This window comes from Gymnoscopelus microlampas (assembly GCF_963454915.1).
Source record: "Gymnoscopelus microlampas genome assembly, chromosome: 10".
NCBI lineage: Eukaryota > Metazoa > Chordata > Actinopteri > Myctophiformes > Myctophidae > Gymnoscopelus > Gymnoscopelus microlampas.
In genome coordinates this window covers 49,824,217-49,848,894 of record NC_139947.1, presented here as the reverse complement: position 1 = coordinate 49,848,894, position 24,678 = coordinate 49,824,217, and the positions used below count along the sequence as shown (strand labels likewise).

Below are 24,678 nucleotides of genomic sequence, written 5' to 3'. Positions count from 1 at the left end.
GCTTGCGGCTATGCGCACACACACACACACACACACACACACACACACACACACACACACACACACACACACACACACACACACACACACACACACACACACACACACACACACACACACACACACACACACACACACACACACAGACACACACACTCTGGCTGAATTGTAGGATAATATTAAGTAGGTCTGGTCTATATGCCACCCAATGTAATAATACAATGTAGAATGGAGTAACAACCTATATAACGCCCGCATCTTTCTAATTAATGAACATGCCTCATCATCATCTTTCTGCTATTGCAGCTATTGTTGAGTTCAAAATAATAATACCTAGGCTTGTAGAGAACTAAAAATAGCTACGCCTCACTTCTACAAATCAAAAAAGAATAAAAACATATTATTGGTTATATATGTATGTATACAGTATAACCACCTGACCTACCCACCTGCCTACCTGTACACATAGACCTATTTATCTACTGCTGGAGCCCATATATATAAAAAATATATAGAATTGTTTTTTTTAACCACCTTTAGCTTAAAAAATATATATTATGAACTATGAACTGAACTACTTCATTATTTAAAAAAAGAATTAATGTGTGAACTGAACATTGAACTAGTTCAGTGGTTCTCAAACTTTTTCATGTCAAGGACCCCCAAATTGACACTTATTCACCCACGGACCCCCATTTGAAAAGATAAGCCATGCAGGGACCCCCATAAGAGAAGATTTTTAACGGCTCTAGCAGTGATTCTCAACCATTCTAATTTCAAGGACCCCCAGTTTGACATGCATTAGGGCTACAGACCCCCATTTAATGGCGTTTCTATCTCTGGGACCCCAATTCATATTGTAAAATAAATGTTAATTTAAACAGACCCATAAGGGTCCATTTAGTTCCTATCCATCATTTAGCTGGGGATCCCCTGGAACCCCTCCAAGGACCCCTGGGGGTCCCCGGACCCCACTTTGAGAACCAATGAACTAGTTCATGCAGAAAGTGAACTTTCCCAACACTGTGCACACACACGCACGCACGCACGCACGCACGCACGCACGCACACACACACACACACACACACACACACACAGCACAGCACACACACATTAACTCACCTGGCTGAACACAAACACATCGTGGAAAGAAAACGACCAATGGCGCACTTATAGTTTGTCAAGATAGTCTTTCAACTGTGACGCAGCAGTATTTACTCCCTGACAACACTAGACAACTCTACTCACCTTCCTGTGAGGTGGAACGTTACATTACAAGTTGTTTTGTGTCACTATTTGTACTTCCAAACGTAACATAACAGAGCTTGTAATGGAGACAAGGCAGGGACGTTACATTACACGTTGTTTATACCGCTCTTTTACTTGTAATGGAGACAGACCTCTATGCTATGTGTGTGTGTGTGTGTGTGTGTGTGTGTGTGTGTGTGTGTGTGTGTGTGTGTGTGTGTGTGTTTACTGTTTACAGCAGGTGGGGGCGGGGCAAGCGCGAGCGTGGAGGATTTTGTTTGAAGAGCCCGCGTGAAGCTGCTTTAGGGAGTGTCCACCAATAACCTTCATTCACAGAGGGTCTACTTTCAGCAGGGGTCTTCAACAGGGGGTCCGGGACCCCTAGGGGGTCCTCAGAGTTACTACAGGGGGTCCGCAAAATCTTTGTGTGATATGATTTTTTTTCTTTTTACCTTAACCACTGGCATCCCTTTTCTGAGGAGAACTTTAGCCAAAAATAGCAGAGTTACAGACCCATAAGGGTCCATTTGGTTCTTAACTATCCATCATTTAGCTGGGGACCCCCTGGAACTCCCTCAAGGACCCCTGGGGGTCCCCTGACCCCACTTTGAGAACCAATGTTCTAGGGAGTATCTAGCAATAACACACTATTCTGTGTCTCTCAATTCACTGTTTTGTTTAGTTTTTAGCGGCGCGAGCGGATATTAGCCCTCTATACCTGGCTTTTGCGTCAACGTTCTGATTGGTCAGGCCCATCACTATGTTACTATTCATGACATCACTATGATGTCATGAATATAGAATTAGATGTTCTGATTTGTCAGGCAGGCAAAGAGAAAGATACAAGAACGTAATGTTCAAATACAATCTTTGAATGATGAACAGACGAAGGGTGAAGTAATAGAAAGTCTGAGTTCGGGGATCCAGTCATCCGTTATGCGAGAATGGTTTGACAAAGGAGATCTAGTGTCCAAGAGTCCTTTCATTCGGCAGCCAAAAAACGCAGTCATTGACCCAAAAATGAGCTCAAAGAGTGATGTTATCCCCGAGGATACAAATAATGTCATTGACCCTATGACTTCGCTTGTAGTAATAGAAACTAAGCAACTCTGGCTCTAATCAGTACAGGTCAAAGGTGATTTATTTAGCCTGCATTGTATTTTTTGTTATTTTTAAATGGCTACACCATTTTGACATTTTCAGGCGCATTCTGTAATGTATGTAGTTATAAAATATGTCTTTTCAAATGACATGAACCAACATGAATACAACATGTACATTTACATGCCTTTAAAATACGATTTTTAAATATGTTTTTTTAAATGTGTCCTCTTGCCAAACCCTATTTTGTCACTGACAAATTCTCCGATGCCACCCACTGCATGACTGCGCTGTATAAAACATCTTTCTCACATGTCCTGATCTGAATTAACAGCCATGTGGTTACATTACCCTGTCCTGAGCATTATTATTACTACTACTACACAAAAAAACAGATATGATATCTAATCTGAATTTCACATCACGATCTTGGTGTGTGACAGTGAGAGAAGACAGAGCTGCAGAGAGCAGAGACCTGCTCAGCTGTCACCATGTTGGAAGGGCTTGTCACGGGGCCTGTCTGCTGCCGAGCAGAGCCGGAGCGCCCATGGTGGACCCCGCGGGCTTCACCACCAAGCCCTCTCATCCTGTCTACACACATACTGTACTGTGCTGGAGACGTGTGTGCATGTGTGTGTGCTTGCTTGCTTGGGCACACACACACAGAGGCAGTGACAGACACACACGCACGCACGCACGGACGCACGCACAGAGACAGAGACAGAGACAGAGACAGAGACATACACACACACACACTCACTCAAGCACACACGTTTGTATTGCCATACTGTACTTGTGAGGACATTTTTGGACAGCGATTTCATTTTATTATTATTTTAAAAATGTTTTTAACCATAAAATAAACTAGCTCTGTTGCTACGTTTGGGCCCCCACTTGGTCTTCTTCTCCTATACGCACCTGTCACCTTTGTAGGTGTGCAAAAGACTTGCAATAAAAAATAAATACAAAATTCTAACCATAACACTAAATAGTGGTTCTACAAGGGTTCTATAGGGGGTCTGACAGGCGACTCAAATGGTGTCCTGAGTGAAAGTCCTGAGGGCCCTTCAGGGTGTATCAGCAGCACTCTTGAAGTGGTTTCTGCCAATTGGGCCGAAGGCAGTTGAACACATCCACTGTACCAGTACCACTGGACACTGCTCATCTCCATCCTATACTGGCTGGCAGTGGGTAGACTCCTTCATTCTTCCTACACACATGCCTGCGGACGACACTCAACTGTATGTCCCCGTAAAACCTGGCTACACTGATGACTGTCACTTGCATTGAGTCCTGTTTCAATGACCTCAAACAATGGATGTCCAAAAACTTCCTTTATGAATCTAAATCTGAAGTATAATTATGTTCACCCCTTCCTGCTCCAACACAGAAATTGTTGACCTCTCCAGAACCGTTAGAAAGAAGGCCCGTAACCTGGGTGTCATGTTTTAACCTGGTAAACCCCCCTCCCTCCGGATTTCCGGAGGGAGGGGGGTTTACCAGGCTAGTCATGTTTGACCCAGAGCTGTCTTTTGACATCCAGGTAACGAAAGTAGTTCAGTCCTGCTTTGTCCAGCTAAGACAACTAGCAAAGGTCAGGCCTCTCCTGACAGCTGCAGACCTAGAAAAGGTCATCCACGCTTCTATCTCCTCCAGACTTGACTATTGCAATGCCCTTTATTCAGGGATCAACTGATACAAAATGCAGCTGCCAGCCAGGCTCCTGACCCACACAAAGAGAGGTGAGCACATTACACCAGTCCTTGCGGCCCTTCATTGGTTACCTGTGAGTTTAGAATTGATTTTAAGATTTTACTGCTTGTTTTTAAAGCCCTAAAATGGTCAGGCTCCTGCGTATACAGTATATGTGATCTTTTAACTCCTCATAAGCCAGGCCGCTGCCTGAGATCATCCAGCAGGGCCTTACTGACGGTACCAAAGTCTCACCTTGTCACAAAGGGCGACCGGGCTTTTGCCGTTCGGGCCCTTCGGCTGTGGACCTCACTGCCTGGGGACCTCAGGCGGGCAAACTCATCAGTGTCCTCTTTCAAATCTCTTCTAAAAACTCAACTCTATTGCACAGCTTTTTCCTAGATTATGAACCGTTGTACTTTTTATGAAATTAATTTTGTTTCAAGCAAAAATTGTTCTAGGTACCCATATGAATGCAAATCAACACAAACAAAAAAAATAACTAGAAAGAACATTTCTACGTTTAGTATTGAATAGATAGAAACATCAAATGGAGTAATTCACCTGCTTGCCATATGAGATTGACCTGCTATTTAAAATATAACATCAGAAATGAATGTGGTATTACATATCATTCTAAGACAAGCACCACCAAGTAAAATCTTCGCCATGGCGTTCAGTATATTGTGCCCAGTACAGTATATAGTGCAAATTGTCACTGAAGAGGGTACCAATGCTGGGAAAGGAACTACATTACTCATTAACTCATAACATTAACTACATTAATTGCAAGTACTGTACTATAATTTTTAGGAAATGTTTGTAAATGTCAATATTGTACTTTTTACTCCAATTATTGTACAGCTTTTTTGTTCAGCTATTAGAAACATGTGTATCTACAAGCTGACAATGCATCGCAGTATAAAGCTTGTAGCCTAGATGTTTTCTTTTTTTTTAAGTTTGGCAAATAATTACACATTTTGAACAAAATTGTGAAATGTGACATTCTGCATATTGAGTACTTTTATGTCTGGTACTTTAAATAAATTATAATTTGAATCTTTTGCTCAAGTACAATTTTGTACAGGACTTTTACTTGTAACTTGGTATTGCTTCACAATCTGAGTACCTCTTCCACCACTGCAAAAAAACTAAAACAAGTCATATTCAGTTGTAAACTCCATTATAGACAGTGCCCCCTGCTGTCAACTCAATGTACTGCTAGATGATGCAAAGCACAGCATAGATTAGAACGAACACTCACTGGTTCCCAACGTCGGGTCCGGGGACCACCAAAGGTCCAAATGGACCCTTATTTGGTAAAAATCTCAGCCAATCAGGAGAGAGTACCCACTTATCAGCTTAAATGTTATAGTGTTCCATATGATATTTTTGTCTGCTCATTTCTTAGTGCCATCACTTCCAATTTCACTTGTTTATCCTGTATCCTGTTATTTCTCTCCTCCTGATTGGATCAAATTGGTATTGTCGCCTGAAAATGTACATTTTCTGTTTACTAAAGAGCTGAGAGAAACGGGGCGGGACCCCCTGTTACTGAGCAAACACTCTGCAGCAATGATTACTGTCAGAACATAGAGTCATTTACCCCTTATTCTAACAATAAATACATAAACATCACTTACTGCACCTTTAAATGAACACCGCAGATTTTACAGTGCATGGGGGAGAAAATGGGGGTCCATGGATTAACGCATATTTAACTTGTAATTAAATAGGTTGCGAATGACTGGCAGAGAAGCAGGGGAGACGGGGGTAGAGCTGATAAAAGATTGTCTTTAATGTTTGGCATTGTTAATGAAATCCATACCACAGCAGTTTATGGGAGTAGGAAAGGAAACAAAACAAAAAAAACACTTTTACATCCAAACACTGTTTCATCATGCTATAACACCATTATGTACAAGAAAGCACATTGAAAAGTCTATAAAGTTATTTATATATGAGAAGAAGTCAAAGAACGGGTGCAGACGGCCACAGTCTAGTAATGGATTTGTCCTTTTTCTTCAAACATTGATTATAGATATTTATTTATCAATTACATCGATTTTTCCGGAGCATATGTATATACACAGATACGACAATAAACTCTTTTTTTTTCTTCAGGGGGTGTGTGGTGGGGTGGGGGGGGGTGTCTGCATTAATTCTCAAAAATATTTCACAATACCGCTTGTATGTACAAGAACAGAATTTACATTGAAAAATTCTATTTGAACCTATAATTATCTGAGTATCGCTCCCATTCAACCGGCTATTCTTCGAGGCAAACAAAGCTCAACAATAAGATATCCATAATTTTGATCTATAACCCTCATGTTTTACAAAGTACAGTAGCCCGTACGGTACCCTGTGCCTTCCTTCCTTGGTACGGTTTATTTGAAATGTGTTTTTCGACACTACCGATGATTTCACATACAAAAATAGATAGTTGTCTCGTCAGCCTTGACAACCTGATGTACAATAACACAAAGCATCCAAAACAAGTCTTAATAAACCCTATATATTTAGTTGACCGTATTCCCATGGGCCCTATAGTTAAGTGTTCCCACGGGCTACACTAAATATCTTTGCCGGAAATAGCCGATCTACAAGCTTGTAAATCGGCTATTTTCGGCGAACGGTCCCCCCCTCCCCAGAGTAGGGAGGCAAGGGGTAATGGTCTAAAACCTTCCAATCCACTGTTGACAGCCATACAGTGATGATCTTCCAGTCCGCAGGAAAGCAAAACCTAACTAACCTCAGTCTCAGCCTCGACACCCTCTCTGAACCCCAAAACGTCACGTTTGTTCACACAGCAGAGTGTCTGTTGAGAAGAGAGTCACAGGCAAGGAGGGAGAAATATAGCGCGACGAACCCAAACATCAACCTGAAACCAAACCAAAGCGGGACGAAACCAAATTACCCGAAAAACAAAAAGAAACATCACAAGGTATAGATATCTCATTCCTTCTGGGGGTCGATAGAGAGAGAACAGAACGGGGGGGGGGGGGGTGTCCGCTATCGTTCCATGAGCTCCTCACAGTCAAACTGAGGTTGTCCAGACGGATGAGAGGTCAGAACTGCTGTTTGAGTGCACTTAAGGCAGGTTGGGCGCGTCGAGGCGCCGCCTGAGTGGGATTTCTGTACGCCACTCGCTGGGTGGTGGTATATAGGTTATTTCATCAGGTGGATATGAGCAATGTTAATGCAGCTGAACCCAATTCAGTCCTCATTGCTTCACGTTGACATCCATGAGAGAGAGAGAGACAGAGAGAGAGAGAGAGAAGCCAAATTCCAATACCTTAATGCCTGCCTCCTCGCCTCCTCCTCTGCGCTGCATTCCTCCAGAAATCGTTCTCATCACGAATGTTCATTTTCTTTTTGGAGGAGCCGAGAGCGAGGAGAGAGGAGATGGCGAGGATACATCAAGTGTATCCTTCATGACTCCTTTATGGATGTTTTTTTCCTTTCTTCGTAGGAATACGTGACGTATAAATTCTCCTCCTCCACATGCGGACGCGAGTGGAGGACGCGAGGATGGGCGTTTAAGTATTAGAATTTGGCTAAGGAGTGAGAGACAGAGAGACAGGGAGAGAGAGAACGGTACTGGTTCAGTTCCAGTAAGGGGCTGAGGTGTGGTTTCAGAGTCATATTATTTCCAATCCCACGTTGATCCACAACAAGGGAAAAAAATGGCAAAGTTTTTTGACCTGACTACCGTGTATGTGAGTGTCATTGTCCTTGGTTGCCATTCCACGACAGACAACAACAGTGGTCTATGGAATGCTGTCATTTCTTTCAGGAGATATCTCAATGGCTCTTTTCGACTACGAAGGGTTTGACCCAGAACCTTCCCATAACCTGAAAATGTTCCAGAAGCTGTGAAGTTCTGTGATCGTTTTTTGTTTGTTTGTTTGTTTAGGTTTCCGTTAAAACCAGAACCAGGGAGGTACCGGTACTTCACACAAAAACTAATACAACAAAGCAAAAATAGCTGAAGCTCACAGTGAGCTGGTAGATCAGCTATTTTAGCTATTTTTATTTTAACATTAATTTGAGAGTACAAGTTCTCAGTTCTTGATTACAGCAATTCAGAACTTGTACTCTCAAATGTTTTTTTTTGTTTTGTGTTAGTTCTACCTCCTGAGCAGGGCCCAAATTAGTTCCCGAGAACCTTGTGTGAAACCCAGCCGTTTTCACAAAAAACTAATCCAGAACCTGTGAAATACATTAGATGGCAAGGTACCACTTCATTTAGCTCTTGTGTAGCCGAAAAGAGCCATTTGGTGTCACACACACACACACACACACTCACACAAAAACAGAGACTCCAATAATGTAGACTTAACGCAAAAGCACTTAGAAACAGAGAGAAGAATTGCAACTGGTTTCATACAAATTAAACATTTTCTTTTAAATACATTCATGTAGGTTTTTCCATACAGTACATACATACAGTATAGTATGGATGTAAAACTCCTCAATAAAAGTTCGGAAACATTATGTCTGTTGATTATTTCTCCCCTTCAATGGTGTCAATTGGTATTGTATTTCATATCGAGGGTGAATACCAACAGACGGGTTTGGGGGGGTCGCTACCCACGCGTTTAGCTGTGTTGCTCATTCCACGAATTCATGATCGTTAGTAGTTGTACCTCGTTGTAAAGGTGACTAACCGGGATTTCCAACGGTATAAAATACTAATTGGTATTAACGAAATTGAGAAACAATCGACCGAAATAACGTTTCCAAACCTTTTTTGAGGAGTTAATGTGTGGGGAATCATCATCGACTGAAGTTAATGTCCCTACAGGTTCCAAGAGGAGAGATACAAGCTGTCGCTGTCAGGCACAAACCTTGTATATCCATATTTCAACTTTTTATGTTTGTTTGGTATATTAATGCCCTACTGCGATATAATATATATCATGCAATATTGACGTATGATCCTGTGGCCTATGTGTGTTATGTCTACTACTATTTTTGAAAAATTTAGAAAACATTCGCCTATAATGACATGGCCAAAATTGTGTGTCTGTGGGTTTTTATAAATATCTCACAATTAAAAGTATTGTAGTGACTATAGTAACTACACTGGATCCATTGGAACACAGGTTCTTGTTTTCCTGAAAAGTGACGATTTCGGACATACACGGTTTCCACCCGACAGTGACTTAAAAGTCCATTCTAGAGAACCTGCATTGTATTACAGCCCGGCAGCAAACTCATATTGTGAGTGCACCATTTGATATGATTCACTATTAAGGAGCACTTAACAGTGTTTCGGAAAAAAATCCGGATGGGAATAGCCTTCGAAAACACTAGTGATTTTATCAAAATAATAATTAATATTACATTAAGCCTTTTTTTTTTTAAAGCAGGGAAATTATTTCAACAAGGATAAAAAAAACCTTCTGTCAGTTGCTTTATTTATAAACAAAGCAAAGTAGTGAAGGTCCGGGCCTCGTATTTCATCATGTGGTCATAATTGACAGTGACAGTAATTACACAAAACCGCTGTCCTATATTATCCTCAAATGGAAAGAAAACATGCTCACACACTAGTTGTACACTTGTGTACAATCGATATAAAGTTTGAACAAAGTTCTTTTTACCTGTCTTAGCATTTGACAGATAATATTCCTGTACTAATATCTAACAGGCCAATAGGCCCTGTACATGACTGCCATTTTCCCTCACCCGCTTCGTTTGATTGGCTCCGCAGCAGATTGTTTTAACCGGAAACATATACGCCTCCGTGTATACACGCGTATGTATACATGTATGTATACATGTATATGTATGTCGTATCATTATTTTATTCCGGTTCAAATCTGCTGCTGCTGGGTCAAAACCAGGACTACAGTTATGCACGGGGCCTATCAGGGAGCACAGTGACAGTAAAGTGTGCGTCGTATAGCTCCTTGTACTGTGAGCTTCTCCTTCCCTTCACCTCATATTATCTACAGTCAAACATGGCGACGCTGGAAGCGTGGGCATGTTCACACAAGTTAGGTGCGTTAGACCAGTGGTTCTCAACCTGTGGTGACAATTTAAGGACTTTTAAGACCTTTAAAAAAAGCAACAACAAAAGTAATCAATAAACTAGTATGAAACATTGGCCAAATTGATAAATAATATAAGAAAGAGACACAAATTGTGAAAATAGCAGACAATATTTATCTGTGGAAAAAAAGGTTGAGAACCACTGGGTTAGACGCGCACTGACAGAGAGGGGGCGATATTTGTAATGTTAAACGGTAGGACAGAGGGGCTGCTCGGTGGCCAGGTGAACCAGCAGTGGCAATGCGGTGCGAGCTATTAATTTGGCATAACGGCTGAATTGGGGAAAAAAAGGGGGGAAACTATTGTATTGTAAAAAGTTACGATCTGTTTTTAACCACTTAAACCCCGGCATCCGGATTGTAGGGAAAGCTTTCGCAGAAAATTACAGTTGCAACGCGTTGTGAGCTTGCCGATTTGCTATTTTCAGCGAAAGGAAAACACACTATTGTAGAGCCCTGAGGGACAACCATATAGGGTTTAACTGGTTAAATTGCAACATGGGTTATAGATCCACATGGAGGTGTCGACACGCCCATTCATGTCGACCATTTTGTGCTGACACGCACCCACGCTCCCGACAAACGCGGTCGTGTTTGTCTGCAGCTGCCCGTTACCCTTACATCTGCACAGAGGTGAAAGCTATCACCAAAGACAGTGGTTCTCAACCTGGATCAGGGCCCACTTTCCAAACCTCTTTTTATGATCAATCAATCGATTGTGATCAATGGAACTAACACGCTACCACAATGAAAACTCATTTTGCAACGTTTTAAATCATTTATTTTACCTGTTTTTAAAAATATATATATTTATTAATGTTATATTGTCATTTAAATCGTAGCGTTTTGCCAATTATTTGGGGGCCCACTTGCAGTATCCTCACGGCCCAGGACCACAGGTTGAGAATCACTGACTGTAAGATACTATAGACCAGTGCAGAACATACTTCCGTCGTTTTTCTACAAGGTCCTTTTGCCACATTTAGTGCAAATAGAAGGGAAGGAACCAAAGCTCTAGCTGTGGCATAATATGGCTCTTTTTGACTACAACGAGTTAACCTAGAACCTTTCATAACCTGAAACTTGACAGAAACACATGAAGTTCTGTGAAAGTTTGTTTGTTTACGTTTCTGTTATAACGACAACCAGCCCCTGAAGGGGTAGGCAAGTCGTTAAAATGTCCTTTATCAGTTTTTCAGTTAGACTTAGCTCTTTTACCGTTTTTAAAAACAGTTCAAAAACAGTGGAAAAATAGCTGACCTTGTCGATCGTCTATTTTGTCGCAAATTTCTGAACAACATTTTAAAGAGTCTGTTTCCTGTATCGTCGTCTCAAGCCTGACCAATCCCAGAGTAAACAGCAGCACCGCTTGCTCCTCCCATCCCGGGTTCCCAGAACTCAGGGTTTCAGTACCAACCACCTCCTGAGGAGAACCTCCTCTGAAACGGAGCCGTAGTGTACGGAAACGAACCCCAAATACCTTTAAACCGCCCCCCTGTTGTCTTAGAGGACTGGACTTGAGTCACAACTGTAACCGAGTCACAACCGTGCTTTGACCACATTTTACCGTCTACACCAAGGGCCCTATCTTGCACGCCGCCTTAACCCTTATGGCACTTTTTGGGGGCATTTTTTAACTATTTTGAAAAACAAAATAGTAGGCTCTATGCACAGCAGCCATATTGTGAAGACATTCACAGGTGTTACCAATGATACTAATGAAGGCTCTGTTCCATTCTGGTCAAACAGAGTCAGGGTGTCATTGTGCATGTTGACTCACTGGAGACACTCTGCTACACCAATGGGTCTTACATGTGGGTCCAGGGACCCTCATGGTTCCTTAAGGGGTTCCAAATGGCCCCTTACTGGTGTGTAACTCTGAGTGTGTACAAATGGAACCAAATGGACTCTTACGGGTCCATTTGGAAATTGAAACATCTGAGAACCACTGTGCCACACTAAATGGAACAGAGCCTTCATTAGTATCATTGGTAACACCTGTGAAGGAAGTGATAATATGGCTGCTGTGCATAGAGCCTATTGTTTAAATAACTGATCTACAAGCTCACAAAGTGTCGATGTAGATCGGCTATTCTAAAATGTTTTTAAAAATTCTTTAAAAAAAATGGTAAAAAAAAGTTTAGGCATAAGGGGTAAGGCGGCACGCAAGATAGCCGATCTCCAAGCTCACAATGCATCACGAATGCAACACATTGTGAGCTTGTAGATCGGCTATTTCATTTTTTTGGCTAATGCCCCCCCCCCCCCCCCCCCCGCCCCACACAGAATATGGACGCTGGGGGTTCAAGTGGCTAACACGGCACGGCACGGCCCCGGTCTGCTTACTTTCTTTGTAGTCGAAAAGAGCCAAAAAAATAACCAGGCGTCTTCTATCTATCTAACCTGGTCCCGTCCCCGGGCCCGCCCCCATCCCCCGAATTCACTGCGCCTCCTCGTGCTCCTCGTTGATGCACTGCTCCCAGCCGCCGTGCTTGTTGGCCTGCAGCAGCTCCTCCCGGTGGCTGTGGGGGGAGTGGAAGATCCTCCGGGGCAGGGGGACGGGCTGGGGCGGGACCAGCTCCTCCTCCGGGATGCAGCCCTCCCGCAGGTACGGTTTGGGCGGCACGCTGGGCACGCCGCCCACGCCCTGCGGCGGCCGGCGGTACGGGACGTGGTGCGGCCCGTGGAGGACCGGTGGGGGGCCGGTGGCTGCGTGGTGGTGGTGGAGGAGGTGGTGGTGGTGGTGGTGGTGAGGCTGCGGGGGGACGACCGCGCCCCCGCCGTGGGAATGATGGCCGCCGCCTAGGAGGGATGCAAATTATCGATTAATGAATTATTAATGGATAATTGATAACCTGATCGATCGATTAACTGGTTAATGAGTGCAGAAACGTATATAACATCAACGAGCATCAGCTGGACACAGACACAGACACACCTCCCCTCTGCAGTGGTCTATGCAGTCTGTCTCATTTCTCTCCAAAAGCCCTTGAATATGACGGACTATGATTAAGGATCACTGTGATTATGGTAAGCTCACATTTGATATCACACACACTCTACCTGTAACTTTCACTAGCCCCCAATTATCTTTCTTTTTCTTTTTTTCAATTAGCCCATTAAGAGCGGGAACGCATCTGTGAAATTTTTTGATTTCTTAAATACATATATACAAGCTCATAGCGCCATGAGCTTGTAGATCTGCTATTTTTGAAAAAAATCATGAATATTTTTGCAAATATATATATATCTTTTTAAGCTTCTGGGGGTCACTGGAACTAAATATTTTACAAATGTTCGCTCTCCAAAATATATATCGCCAAATTTTCAAAAATGTTCCCACGATTTTTCAAAAAATAGCAGATCTACAAGCTCATAGCTTGTAGATCTTCTTTGGCTATTTTTGAATAGCCAAAGAAATCTATAAAATGATACATATGATGCTTTCCCGGTCTTAAAGGGTCGATTGAAAATCGATCGATATCTTTGTTCGACTAAATTCTTAACGGTAGTTAATCGATTATTATAGATGAATTGATTAACATCCCTACCGCTGTGACCGTCCACCACCAGCCCCCCCGGGTGGTGGGAGTGCGAGTGGGGGGCGATGTGGCCGTGCGGATGATGCGAGGAGGAGGACGAGGACGGCGTTGACGCGGGGCTGCGGAAGTGGAAGGGCCGGACGGCGGAGGAGGAGTCGACGACGGAGTCCAGGTCGGGCCCGCTGTAGTGGATGTGCAGGTACGGGGAGGCCAGGTACTCCTCGGGGGGGGACCACAGGTGGCTGGGGAGGGGCTCCAGCGCCTCGCTCCGGATGGGGCCGCCGGCGTCCGGGTACTGGCCGCCGCCGAAGTTGCTCTCGCTCAGGGACGAGACGCCGCTGCTGGCGCTGCCCGACAGGGTGGAGTTAGAGCCCCCCAGCGCCGACTGTGGACTGGTGGGGGAGCCGGGGATGGGATGGAGAGGGGACTGGGGGCGTGGGGGGGGGGAGAGAGAGAGAGAGACCGTGTTGATTTCGTCGACTAAAACTATGACAAGAAATGTTGGTCGACTACCTTTTTTCACTGACGAAAACTAAATAAAAACTAAATAAAAACTAAATAAAAACTAAATAAAACTAAATAAAAACTAAATAAAAACTAAATAAAAACTAAATAAAAACTAAATAAAAACTAAGCTGCGATGACTAAAACTAAGACTGAATGTATTGACAATTTCGTCAACAAATAAAAACTAGACGTTAGTGAGGGAACTAATGGAGAAGAGATCCAGTAGAACTAAAAGACAATGTGTTGTTTGGTTGCGCTCGGGACTTGCGCTCTGAAAATAGCCGATCTACAAGCTCACAAAGCGTCACGCTGCGACGCGTTGTGAGCTTGTAGATCGGCTATTTTCAGCATGCAACCAAGTGTAAAATCAGCCATTACCACGCCATCAAGGCACCGCCAACATACATTTTAGTCGACTAAATCAACTGTAGATTTAGTCGACTATAATCTTATGATATTTAGTCAACTAAAAAAAAAAAGTAAAACAATCAGATGACTAAAATATGACTAAAACTAAATGGAATTTTATTCAAAAGACTATGACTAAAACTAAATCAAAATGTGCTGCCAAAATCAACACTGGAGTGAGAGAGAGAAAGAAAACTTATTGTCCATTACATTTTACATAAAATTTGGTACACTGGCAGCCAGCTGTAGGGATTAGTTGGTGGGGATATTTAAACATTTTCTTATTTCAAATATCCACTGCAGATGGAACAAACGAAGTCTTGCAACCCTTCTTTTTGAAGAAAAGACATTGAAGTATTGCTGCAACTATTGATTACCTTCACATAATTGATTCTACAAATTACTCTTTTTAAACTGTTAGGATTTAGAAAACATTTTTAAGAATCGGGTCTTAATGGGTTAAATTAAAATCTAAAATGTTATAATGATTATTTCTTAACGATTAAGTGTTGTACCCCTAGCTAGACTGAAGACATCACTGATGTAAATCTCTTGAGTTAATATAAGCTCAAAGTGTGACGGTGTGAAGCTGAATACCTTTCTGAGAGAGCGAACAGGCAGGCTCGGAGGTGGATCGTTGCTTTGGTGATGAAACGCATCAAAGTGCATCAGGAAATGCCCTGTGAAGCAAAAGCACATCCTGATTTAGAGAGATAAGAGTCCTTCACATAAAAAGGTTGGAGAACCCTCTGAGGCCCTTGACTTATACAGTATATGAGAAGGAAATAGTGTTTAAAAACAGGAGGTATAGAGTACCGGGTGGGAAGGACCTGGGTGGGATGGGAGGCATCCCCCCTCCTCCACCCCCAGCAGAAGCGGGTACGTAGGGCACCGTCTCCCGGCTCTCGCCGTCCAGACTCCAGCTGCTCGGAGCGTTGGGGAACACTGCATGCAAGCAGGAAGCAATGTTAAAGGGATAGTTCACCCCAAAAATAGTTTTCCTATCGATTAGTCACCCCATGGAGACTTGAATTCATGGGTATATATATATATTTATTTGCCGTATTCCAATAATAAGCCAATCATTTGATGACCGGCGAACCGGGTAGGCAGCGGTTCTGGTGGGAGACACAAAGAAGACTCTTTGTGTCTCCTACCGGAACTGCTGCCGTAGTAGAAACAAATAAATAACTGTAGGCAGTAATGTGAAGTACAGTCAACGGACTAAACAAGCAACAACACAGGTACAGTACTTTAAATGTTTACTGAAGTCTATTTGACTTATAGGAGAAGGAAATGGTGTAAAAAAGGAGGTACAGTATAGAGTACTGACAGGCAGCAGCAATAATATGCAACTTAAATATTGTCTATTACGTTACCTTTCTCTGGGAGATTGATGTGAGGATCGGCACAGGGCTTACAGGGGCTGACTTGTTGAAGTAAGGCACGCTGCATGTGGTTGTTCTGTCGACAGATAGAGACCTCATTTACATTCTGTAACGTAGGAACTAAAATACATACTTGCTGGATTAAAGCTAAAATAAATCTCACGACTGAAACGCGTTGTTAGGCGTTAGAGTCCCAATCAAAATTGTCTTTTTTTATTTATTTATTTTTGTGGAGAGGAAACTTTGGGCATCGGGGGTAAAGGGCAGTGTTGATTTTGTCGACTAGAACTATGACAAAGAATGTCTATTGACTAAGTTTTTTCACTGAAGAAAACGAAATAAAAACCAAGCCATGATGACTAAAACTATGACTAAATATATTGACAATTTGTAGATCTGCTATTTTTGGCATGCAGCTACAGTATCATTTCGATGTCATCACAGCCCGCCAAAAATATTGTTTTGTCGACTAAATCAACTGTAGATTTAGTCGACTAAAATCTTATGCTATTTAGTCTACTAAAACTAGACAAAAAGTGAAACATTTCAGATGACTAAAATATGACTAAAACTAACCAGAATTTTATTCACAAGACTATGACTAAAACTAAATGAAAATGTGCTGTCAAAATCGACACTGGTAAAGGAGCAGGTAGGGTGCCTGTGTTCTACTATTCTACTATTTGGTGTATTACCTGTCCGTTCTCAGCCATGGTGTAGTACATGGCGTTGTTGGTCCTCTCGCGGTGAGACTGTGGTAACAGTATCATGACCTCCCGGTTGTGTTTGGCCTTATCGGGCAACGATGGCGAGCCTGCCAGGAGAAGAGGAACAACGTGATCAGGGGAACAATTAGGTGGTTTTGTTTGCTACAGTGTACGTTTGCTAACATACTGTAATCCTGCATGTATCCCAGCCATCTTGAGGCCACATGCATGCCAGTCACTTCTGTGAAGAACAAGCACTGAAACGCCTTCAGCCAAAAGCCAATTAAAAGATATCTCTTGTGTGTGAGTTTTTGGCTCCTCGTATTTCAAATTTTCCCTACTTTGTCGTACAAGAGTGTCACGCACAAGTAGTGGCAATAGGCGATCTACAAGGTCAGTATGCAAGGGATAATGTATGGGGAGGTAGTCATTATTGAAATTTAAAGCCTGACAGGGTGATAATATCACCCTGAAGGGCTTATTACACGGCTACTTAATACATAAATAAATAAATTGACTCAAAAGTAACAACAAAACGAAGTATTTCTTTGCTTACGGCAATGAAAGTATTCCATAAGTATTGGGCTGGGCGGACAAGTTCGCCTCGGAAAACAAATGACAGTATTCCATAAGGTAACGGGAAGACTCGCGCCAAAACACACTCACCCCCATTCTATATACCACTGGATTTGTCTGTAATACCGCCGTATTTGCCCTGGCGACTGTGTTTTGGGGCGAGTGTTTTGGTATTCCCCCGTTGTTGCGCCACGATAAATAAGGAAGTGTAGAGGATCAAATAGAATCACTTTTCAGTCATTGCATCGTCTATTTCTCACTTCAAATGTTTTCAAAAACATTCTTGAGAGCAACGTTTTGTTGTAAATGACATGGTGTGTTTGTTTACATGGCTAAAAGCATAAAACCAAGCAGCGTAGGTTGATATGAGCAGGTGTTCTGAGTCTCTGATTGACCGATGATTGACCAATCAGAATCGAGCATTCAACCAAGCCGTGTAATAAGTCTTGATAACACCCAATGAATGGTCTGATAAATCGTGGGTAGGTCAGCATGTCGCCTAGTTCGCCCATTCAATGGTCTGATAAAACGTGATAATCTCCCACTCAATGCATTGATAGCATCTGAATGGGGTGGTTGTGTATTTCCCTCACCTCTGGCGCTGGAGGGAGCAGAGTTGATGATCTGAGAAGAGTTGGAACGAATGGAGCTCAAACTGGAGGAGGAAGGACTCGGCTAGGAAAGAAAACATGACAATGATAATTTAGTACTTTTACTCGATTAAATTGCGATTACCGGACTTTGACTTGTACAGTAATAGAGTATTTCTACATTTTGCAGTATTGATACTTGTACTTATATAAAAAACATGTGAGTACTTCTTCCACCCCTGTACCTGCATGTGTATGGCTTCGTCCGAGTGCTCCGACATCAGGCCGTCCGTCATTATGACCAGGTTGCCCGCCTCACTGGAGGTGTGGGAGGACAGAGAGGACGAAGAGTGTCTGATGGAGCCCTGCAGGTTCAGAGGACTGTGGGAGACACACACGGCATGGTAAGAACAGTGGTGTAAAGTAACTAGGTACATTGTACAATTTTGAGGTACTTTTACTTCTCTAATCCACTACATCTCAGAGGAAAATATTGTACTTTAACTCCACTACAATTATTTGAAAACTAGTTACTAGTTACGTTGCAGATATAAATTATCATGTTATAAAACATACATTAACCACTTTAGCCCTATTTTATACATAAGCTATTTGAAAATAGCAGATCGTTGTGAGCTTGTAGATCTGCTATTTTCAAACATTTCAGTACACGTGTGTGTGTGTGTGTGTGTGTGTGTGTGTGTGTGTGTGTGTGTGTGTGTGTGTGTGTGTGTGTGTGTGTGTGTGGACTGACCTGTGTCTGTGTATGAGGCGGACGCTCTCAGGGCTCATGTGAGTGTGTGAGGTCATGATGCCTCTGGAGGAGTTGAGGCTGGGACAGCTGACAGGGACAAACCTGTCCACACCAGGCAGGCCCTGCATAAAAAAGGAACGGTTTTGGACATTCAAGGTTTCCACCCCGACAGAGAGGAAACACAGGGTCAGGAAGGTAACGTATCAAAACTCACGTGGTGTAAACCCGTCCTCATCACGTGGAACTGATCCACCAGCTTCTTGTGCAGGGGACGCATCTCCGGGTGCACCAGCTTCTCATGGACGGCCAGCCCCACGCCCAGGATGTGGACCTGTGGACAAAACACCTCCATTTTATCATCCATTCCAGTTGGATAAACATCTGTCCCTCTGTACGTGCGTACATCCGTCCAGCCGAACCTTGTCAACGCAATATCTCAGAAACGCCTTGAGGGAATTTCATGATATTTCACACTAACGGTTGCAGGTGATCAGATGGGATCAGATGTCCTCCAGACTGATTTAAACAACGTCAACCCAGAGCCACCCTGCGTGACCTCTATCTGCTTTGGTTGCTGTGGTAACGACGTAACAACGTCATGACGTAGGGCGTAGGCGCTAGTTGCTTGCTTACGTTTCAAGAAACGCAACACATAGCGACAGCAAAAGTACATGCATGAAAACGGTGGGAAATTTACATAACTCAACTCGGCATTTCTTCCGTAAAATATTACCGTTATTGTATTCGTTTTCATTACGATAACCCCTCGCACACGTAGTTGAAAATCAATTCTCACGCTCTCTAATGACGTCAGTGGTCGCTTTGGTCGCGCTGCAAGGGACGTTTTGGACAGTTATAAATGCGACTTGGGTGGTTAGAGCAGGTTAGATCATTGGTTCTCAAAGTGGGGTACGGGTCCCCCAGGGGTACTTGAGGCGGTTCCAGGGGGTCCCCAGCTAAATGATGGATAGGAACCAAATGGACCCTTATGGGTCCATTTGGTTCCATTTGTACACTCTCAGAGTTACATTAACATTGATTTTATAATATAAATTCGGGTCCCAGAGGTATAAATACCATTAAATGGGGGTCCGTAGCCTAATACATCTCAAATTGGGGGAATTGACATTAAAATGGTTGAGAATCACTGCTAGAAAGCCGTATAAATCTTCTCTTATTGGGGTCCCTGGCTTATCTTTTCAAATGGGGGTCCGCGGGCTAATAAGTGTCAATTTGGGGGTCCTTGACATGAAAAAGTTTGAGAACCACTGGGTTAGATCATTCAGAGGCATCTTTAGAAATCAGATTTGAGACCACCTCTGAATGTGGCTTGAGTCGGATTAGTAAAAAACGGATTCCATGTGACTTTTTTCGGTTCAAACTTCTTAAAACAAATCAGATTACAATCTGGTTATGGCATGTATAATATGTCATGTATAAAGAAAAGCTAGATTCTCCATTATTGGATGAATGGAAAATGTAACGGATAGAATAATCACTATAAGGAAATCATGGATAGTTGCAGCGGTTATTCTCACCTGCTCCTGCATGAAGTCCTTCAGCTGGGTGACCCTCTCTGCATCCTCTGGATGACTGCTGATGTAGTCCTTATCGAAGAACGCCTGGTGGAAACACAGCACCGTTTTCATACTGTAGATAGACCAGTGGTTCCCAAACTAGGGGGTCTCCACATTATTTAGGACTCAACAGTAAACAAACCAACATACAGTATAAGTGTGTACAGGGCATCTGCACATTACTAAAGTGACAATTTAAGGACTTTTAAAGGGATAATTCACCCCAAAAAAAAGGCACCTCGTGGTGCCTTGAATTCATGGAGATTTGTTTTGCTTTTGTCACATTCCTGAGCCAATAATTTGATGCTTGGCGGCGGCTCCAGTAGGAGACTCAAAGAGACTCCTTTGAGTCTCCTACCGGAGACATTAGCATCTTTCTGCCATTTCTGTCATCAAATTATTGGCTTAGGAATGTGACAAAAAATATCCAAAAAATACCCATGAATTCAAGGCTTTATGGGGTGTGTAAATGATAGAAAATAAGTACACCTTTAAGACCTTTTTTCACATTTCTGTGGATTGGTTATTGTGATAAATACACCAGTGAAAGATTATAACTTTAGTTTAACTGAAAAGGTCACACAGTATGACTTTCACACTCATAATAATAATTGTAATAATAATAATAATAATAAACGTGGGGTATACCGTACCTCTTGGTACCTGGCGATGCCCCCGTTGACCGCAGCGTCTATCACCCCGTTGAGGAGCATGCTGAGCGGGTTGATGTTCCCGTGGTGCTGCCTGTGTTGGTACTGGCTGATCAGAGTCCGCAGCTCCTGGCTCTTGTTCTCCACCACGTAGATGGCATTCTCCAGAGGACTCACCTCCACCTGAGCAACCATATTACCACTGATTATTCACAGCAGTGATGGACGGTAACTACGTACATTTAACTTAAGACCCGCAAGGCCAATTCTACAAATTCCTTATAAACTAAATTATTCAAAACACTTTCAAGATTTAAAAAAAAAAATGTTCATAACTAGCAGATGTACAAGCTCACAGCGTGGCACACAGTACTTTGCCCACCACTGTATTCACATGAACCCAACTGTGAATAAGACTGAGCCAGTTGGATGTTTTAATGATTAGATTACACCTCCCTCCCTCCTTAGTCAGTCTAATTCGCTCCCCGAGGGACCAGCGACAGTAAAAGTAGGACTTTGAGTGTGTCGCAGGGAGGGATTATTGAAATAATGTCTGCAGATGTGGTCATTCTCGGTGTGGAGACAGCCTCGTAATAACTGCCAAGACCACAAAGAGATTGGATGCCGAGAACTGTTCTTTATAGAGCTTCTTCGGCTTGGAATAATGCTCCCCACAAATGTCAGACACACAGTTTTGTGTGTGGACCCCAGACAGACTAGCGTCCGCTATGTGGAAGCTAATGGGGATCCAAAATAAAGACTAAAGATGTCCCCTGAGACCAACACATTCTCACACCCACATGGGCGATGAGTTGGGACAGATATGAACATGCGGGCATGTTTGACACGACAGGACTTCCTGTCTCAAAAGACAGATGTCGTATGGCATTGGTTCTCAAAGTGGGGTCCGGGGACCCCCAGGGGTCCTTGGTGGGGTTCCAGGGGGTCCCCAGCTAAATGATGGTTAGTTAGGAACCAAATGGACCCTTACGGGTCTGTAACTCTGAGAGTGTACAAATGGCGTAAAAATCTTCTCTTATGGGGGTATCTGGCATATATTTTCAAATGGGGGTCCGCGAGCTAATAAGTGTCAAAATTGGGGGTCCTTGACATGAAAACGTTTTCAGAACCACTGTCATATGGTCAACCTAATTATGAAGGCACTTCTGCATTACACTCTGGGCGGGACTACCACCGAGGGATGACATCAAGGGATTCCATTGCGTAAAACGGGTGGCCAGATTTTTGTCCCAACTAGCCACCAGAGTACGACTTGAGAGTTGGGACATGTGTTGCTGAGGCGTGTGACCTAGCAGCACAGTAGTGTTTTGCAGTGTTGCTTTTGTCGACTAAAACTATGACAAAAAAATGTTTGTCGACCTTTTTTTCACTGAGGAAATCTAAATAAAAACAAAATAAAAACTAAGCTATGATGATGACTAAAACTAAGACTAAATATATTGACAATTTCGTCAACAAATAAAAACTAAAGTAATTTTATATTTGGTTGCGCTCAGGTGTTCCGCTCTAAAAAATAGCAGATCTACACACTCACAACGCGTCGCGCTGCAATGCCTTGTGAGCTTGTAGATCTGCTATTTTCAGCATGCAACCAAGTGTAAAATCAGGCATTGCGACGCCATCGAGGCACCGCCCAAAATACATTTAGTCGACTAAATCAAATGTACATTTAGTCGACTATAATCTTATGATGTTTAGTCCAGTGTTTCTCAAACTTTTTCATGTCAAGGACCCCCAAATTGACACTTATTAGCCCGCGGACCCCCATTTGCCAAATTGCCCCATAAGAGAAGTTTTTTACGGCTCTAGCAGTGATTCTCAACCATTTTAATTTCAAGGACCCCCCAGTTTGACATGCATTAGGCTACGGACCCTCATTTAATGGCATTTCCATCTCTGGGACCCCAACTTATATTGTAAAATCAATGTTAATTTAACTCTGTGAGTGTACAAATGGAACCAAATGGACCCGTTACACTCACAGAGTTACAGACCCATAAGGGTCAATTTGGTTCCTAACTATCTATCATTTACTGTAGATGGGTACCCCCTGGAACTCCCTCAAGGACCCCTGGGGGTCCCCGGACCCCACTTTGAGAACCAATGGTTTAGTCGACTAAAACTAGACAAAAACTAAAACTTTTCAGATGACTAAAACTAAATGGAATTTTATTCAAAAGTCTAAATGACTAAAACTCAATCAAAATCAACACTGGTGTTATGAGGAGGGGTCTCTCACCACTTCTCTCCTCTCCACCTCGGCCCAGCGGGAGATCCCAGGCAGAGGACGGGACAGGATCAGCGTGGTTCTCTCTATCCACAGGCTCTGCAAACGCAACGCAAACAGGAACACATTATCAGCTATTATTAACACATTGACTGCCATGGACGTAATATTACGTCATCTCAAATCCAACGCTTGACCGGCAAGGACGTAATATTACGAGGATTAATCATTCCACATGAGTTTATACCCACCCTGAACTCGTTGTCTCTGTCCTTGGGGCCCTTGTGGAAGGGCCTGTCGTAGTGGAAGCGGTTGACGTTGTTTATGCGGTAGAAGCTCTTGATCCTCTCGGGAACTCGCTCCAGCTGAGGCACGTCAGAGATGTCGGACACCGGCGTCACGGCGTAGATCTGCAGGTCTGGGCGGCGACGAGCGTCAAGGAAGTGACGGACATAATATTTGGGGCAGAGAGGCACGTGGGACCAGACAGACAGCGGTGGAAGACGTACTCACATGTTTTACTTAAAGGAGGAGTTCACCCAAAAAATGACTTATTTTATATCAATTGCACGCCCCACAAATTCTTGAATTCATGGATTTATTTTCGTTTTTGTCGCTTTCCTAATCCAATCATTTGATGGCCGTGTTTATTTTCGGTCGGAGACACAAAGAATCTATACTTTGTGTCTCCTACCGGATACATTAGGTGGTAGGAGATGTGAATCAAATTATCAGCTTAGGAATGCGACAAAAACAAAAACAAATCCATGAATTCAAGGCTTCATGGGGTGTGCAATTGATAGAAAATAAGTATTTTTTTGGGTGAACTACTCCTTTAAGTAAAAGTATCAATACTGCATTGTAGAAATACTAGAAATAGTCCACAATTAAACAAATCCAATCAAATTGGACTTAAAGTACCAAAAGTAGAACGTACTCATTATGCAGAATGTCCCATTTCAAGTTTTCAAATCTATACAAATCTTTTGAAAATAGCAGATCTACAAGCTCACAATGCGACGCATTGTGAGCTTGTCTATTTTCAAATGGCCAAGATGTATATAGGGTCCCCTGGGGACCCCCCGGACCAATGGTCTATGACGTCCAGCGGTTTGTGAGAATAAGTCCAGACATACAGACATGCACTCGCACACAGACCCTCTCATAGACGCAGTTCAAAGCCATAGTTGTTATGTAGGATACATTGAGCGTCGCTCTGCAGTATGGTGTCGTCCGGTTGGTTGGGGTGTTGCATGGCGATGGCCTGGGGAAATTCTCCCAGCATCCTTTGCTGGAAGTCCTCCAGTCGTTCGTAGTCGTAACCGCGACACACAAACTCCTTGTTCTGGAGACAAACAGAAACACATGACGTAAACATAAGCTGTTCTGAACGCAGAGCAGAGCACCCTTCTGTTGCTATTATTGTTTTATAGGGCTGAACCCTAACCCTCCACAAAAAAGTTATAATGGGTTAGTATAGGATAGGAAGGGGGCGTGTCTGATACGATTAATATCAAATACCTAAATACTGAATCAAGCAACTTAAAAACTGTCTGGGGGGCTCACAAAAGCCTGCGTAGACGATAAAATGACCAAATTTAAGTCAAGTCAAATATCCCTTTAAATT

The 24,678-nt window shown here is 42.9% G+C and overlaps 1 protein-coding gene across 1 annotated transcript in view; it reads right to left on the bottom strand.

Moving 5' to 3' along the window:
* Positions 1-12,544: 12,544 nt before the first annotated feature.
* The window catches only part of LOC311053850 (dedicator of cytokinesis protein 3-like), a gene marked incomplete at both ends in the record, with an annotated part of 124,763 nt that continues 112,629 nt past the window's right edge, over positions 12,545-24,678 (bottom strand). The window contains 15 exons of the mRNA XM_084069584.1: positions 12,545-12,906; positions 13,656-14,073; positions 15,159-15,241; positions 15,378-15,506; positions 15,941-16,025; positions 16,645-16,763; positions 17,826-17,907; positions 18,068-18,203; positions 18,577-18,698; positions 18,791-18,907; positions 20,115-20,198; positions 20,807-20,986; positions 23,064-23,150; positions 23,303-23,469; positions 24,255-24,396. Coding sequence (XP_083925710.1) covers positions 12,545-12,906; positions 13,656-14,073; positions 15,159-15,241; positions 15,378-15,506; positions 15,941-16,025; positions 16,645-16,763; positions 17,826-17,907; positions 18,068-18,203; positions 18,577-18,698; positions 18,791-18,907; positions 20,115-20,198; positions 20,807-20,986; positions 23,064-23,150; positions 23,303-23,469; positions 24,255-24,396 — 2,313 coding nt within the window. The remainder of the gene's footprint in view (positions 12,907-13,655; positions 14,074-15,158; positions 15,242-15,377; positions 15,507-15,940; positions 16,026-16,644; positions 16,764-17,825; positions 17,908-18,067; positions 18,204-18,576; positions 18,699-18,790; positions 18,908-20,114; positions 20,199-20,806; positions 20,987-23,063; positions 23,151-23,302; positions 23,470-24,254; positions 24,397-24,678) is intronic.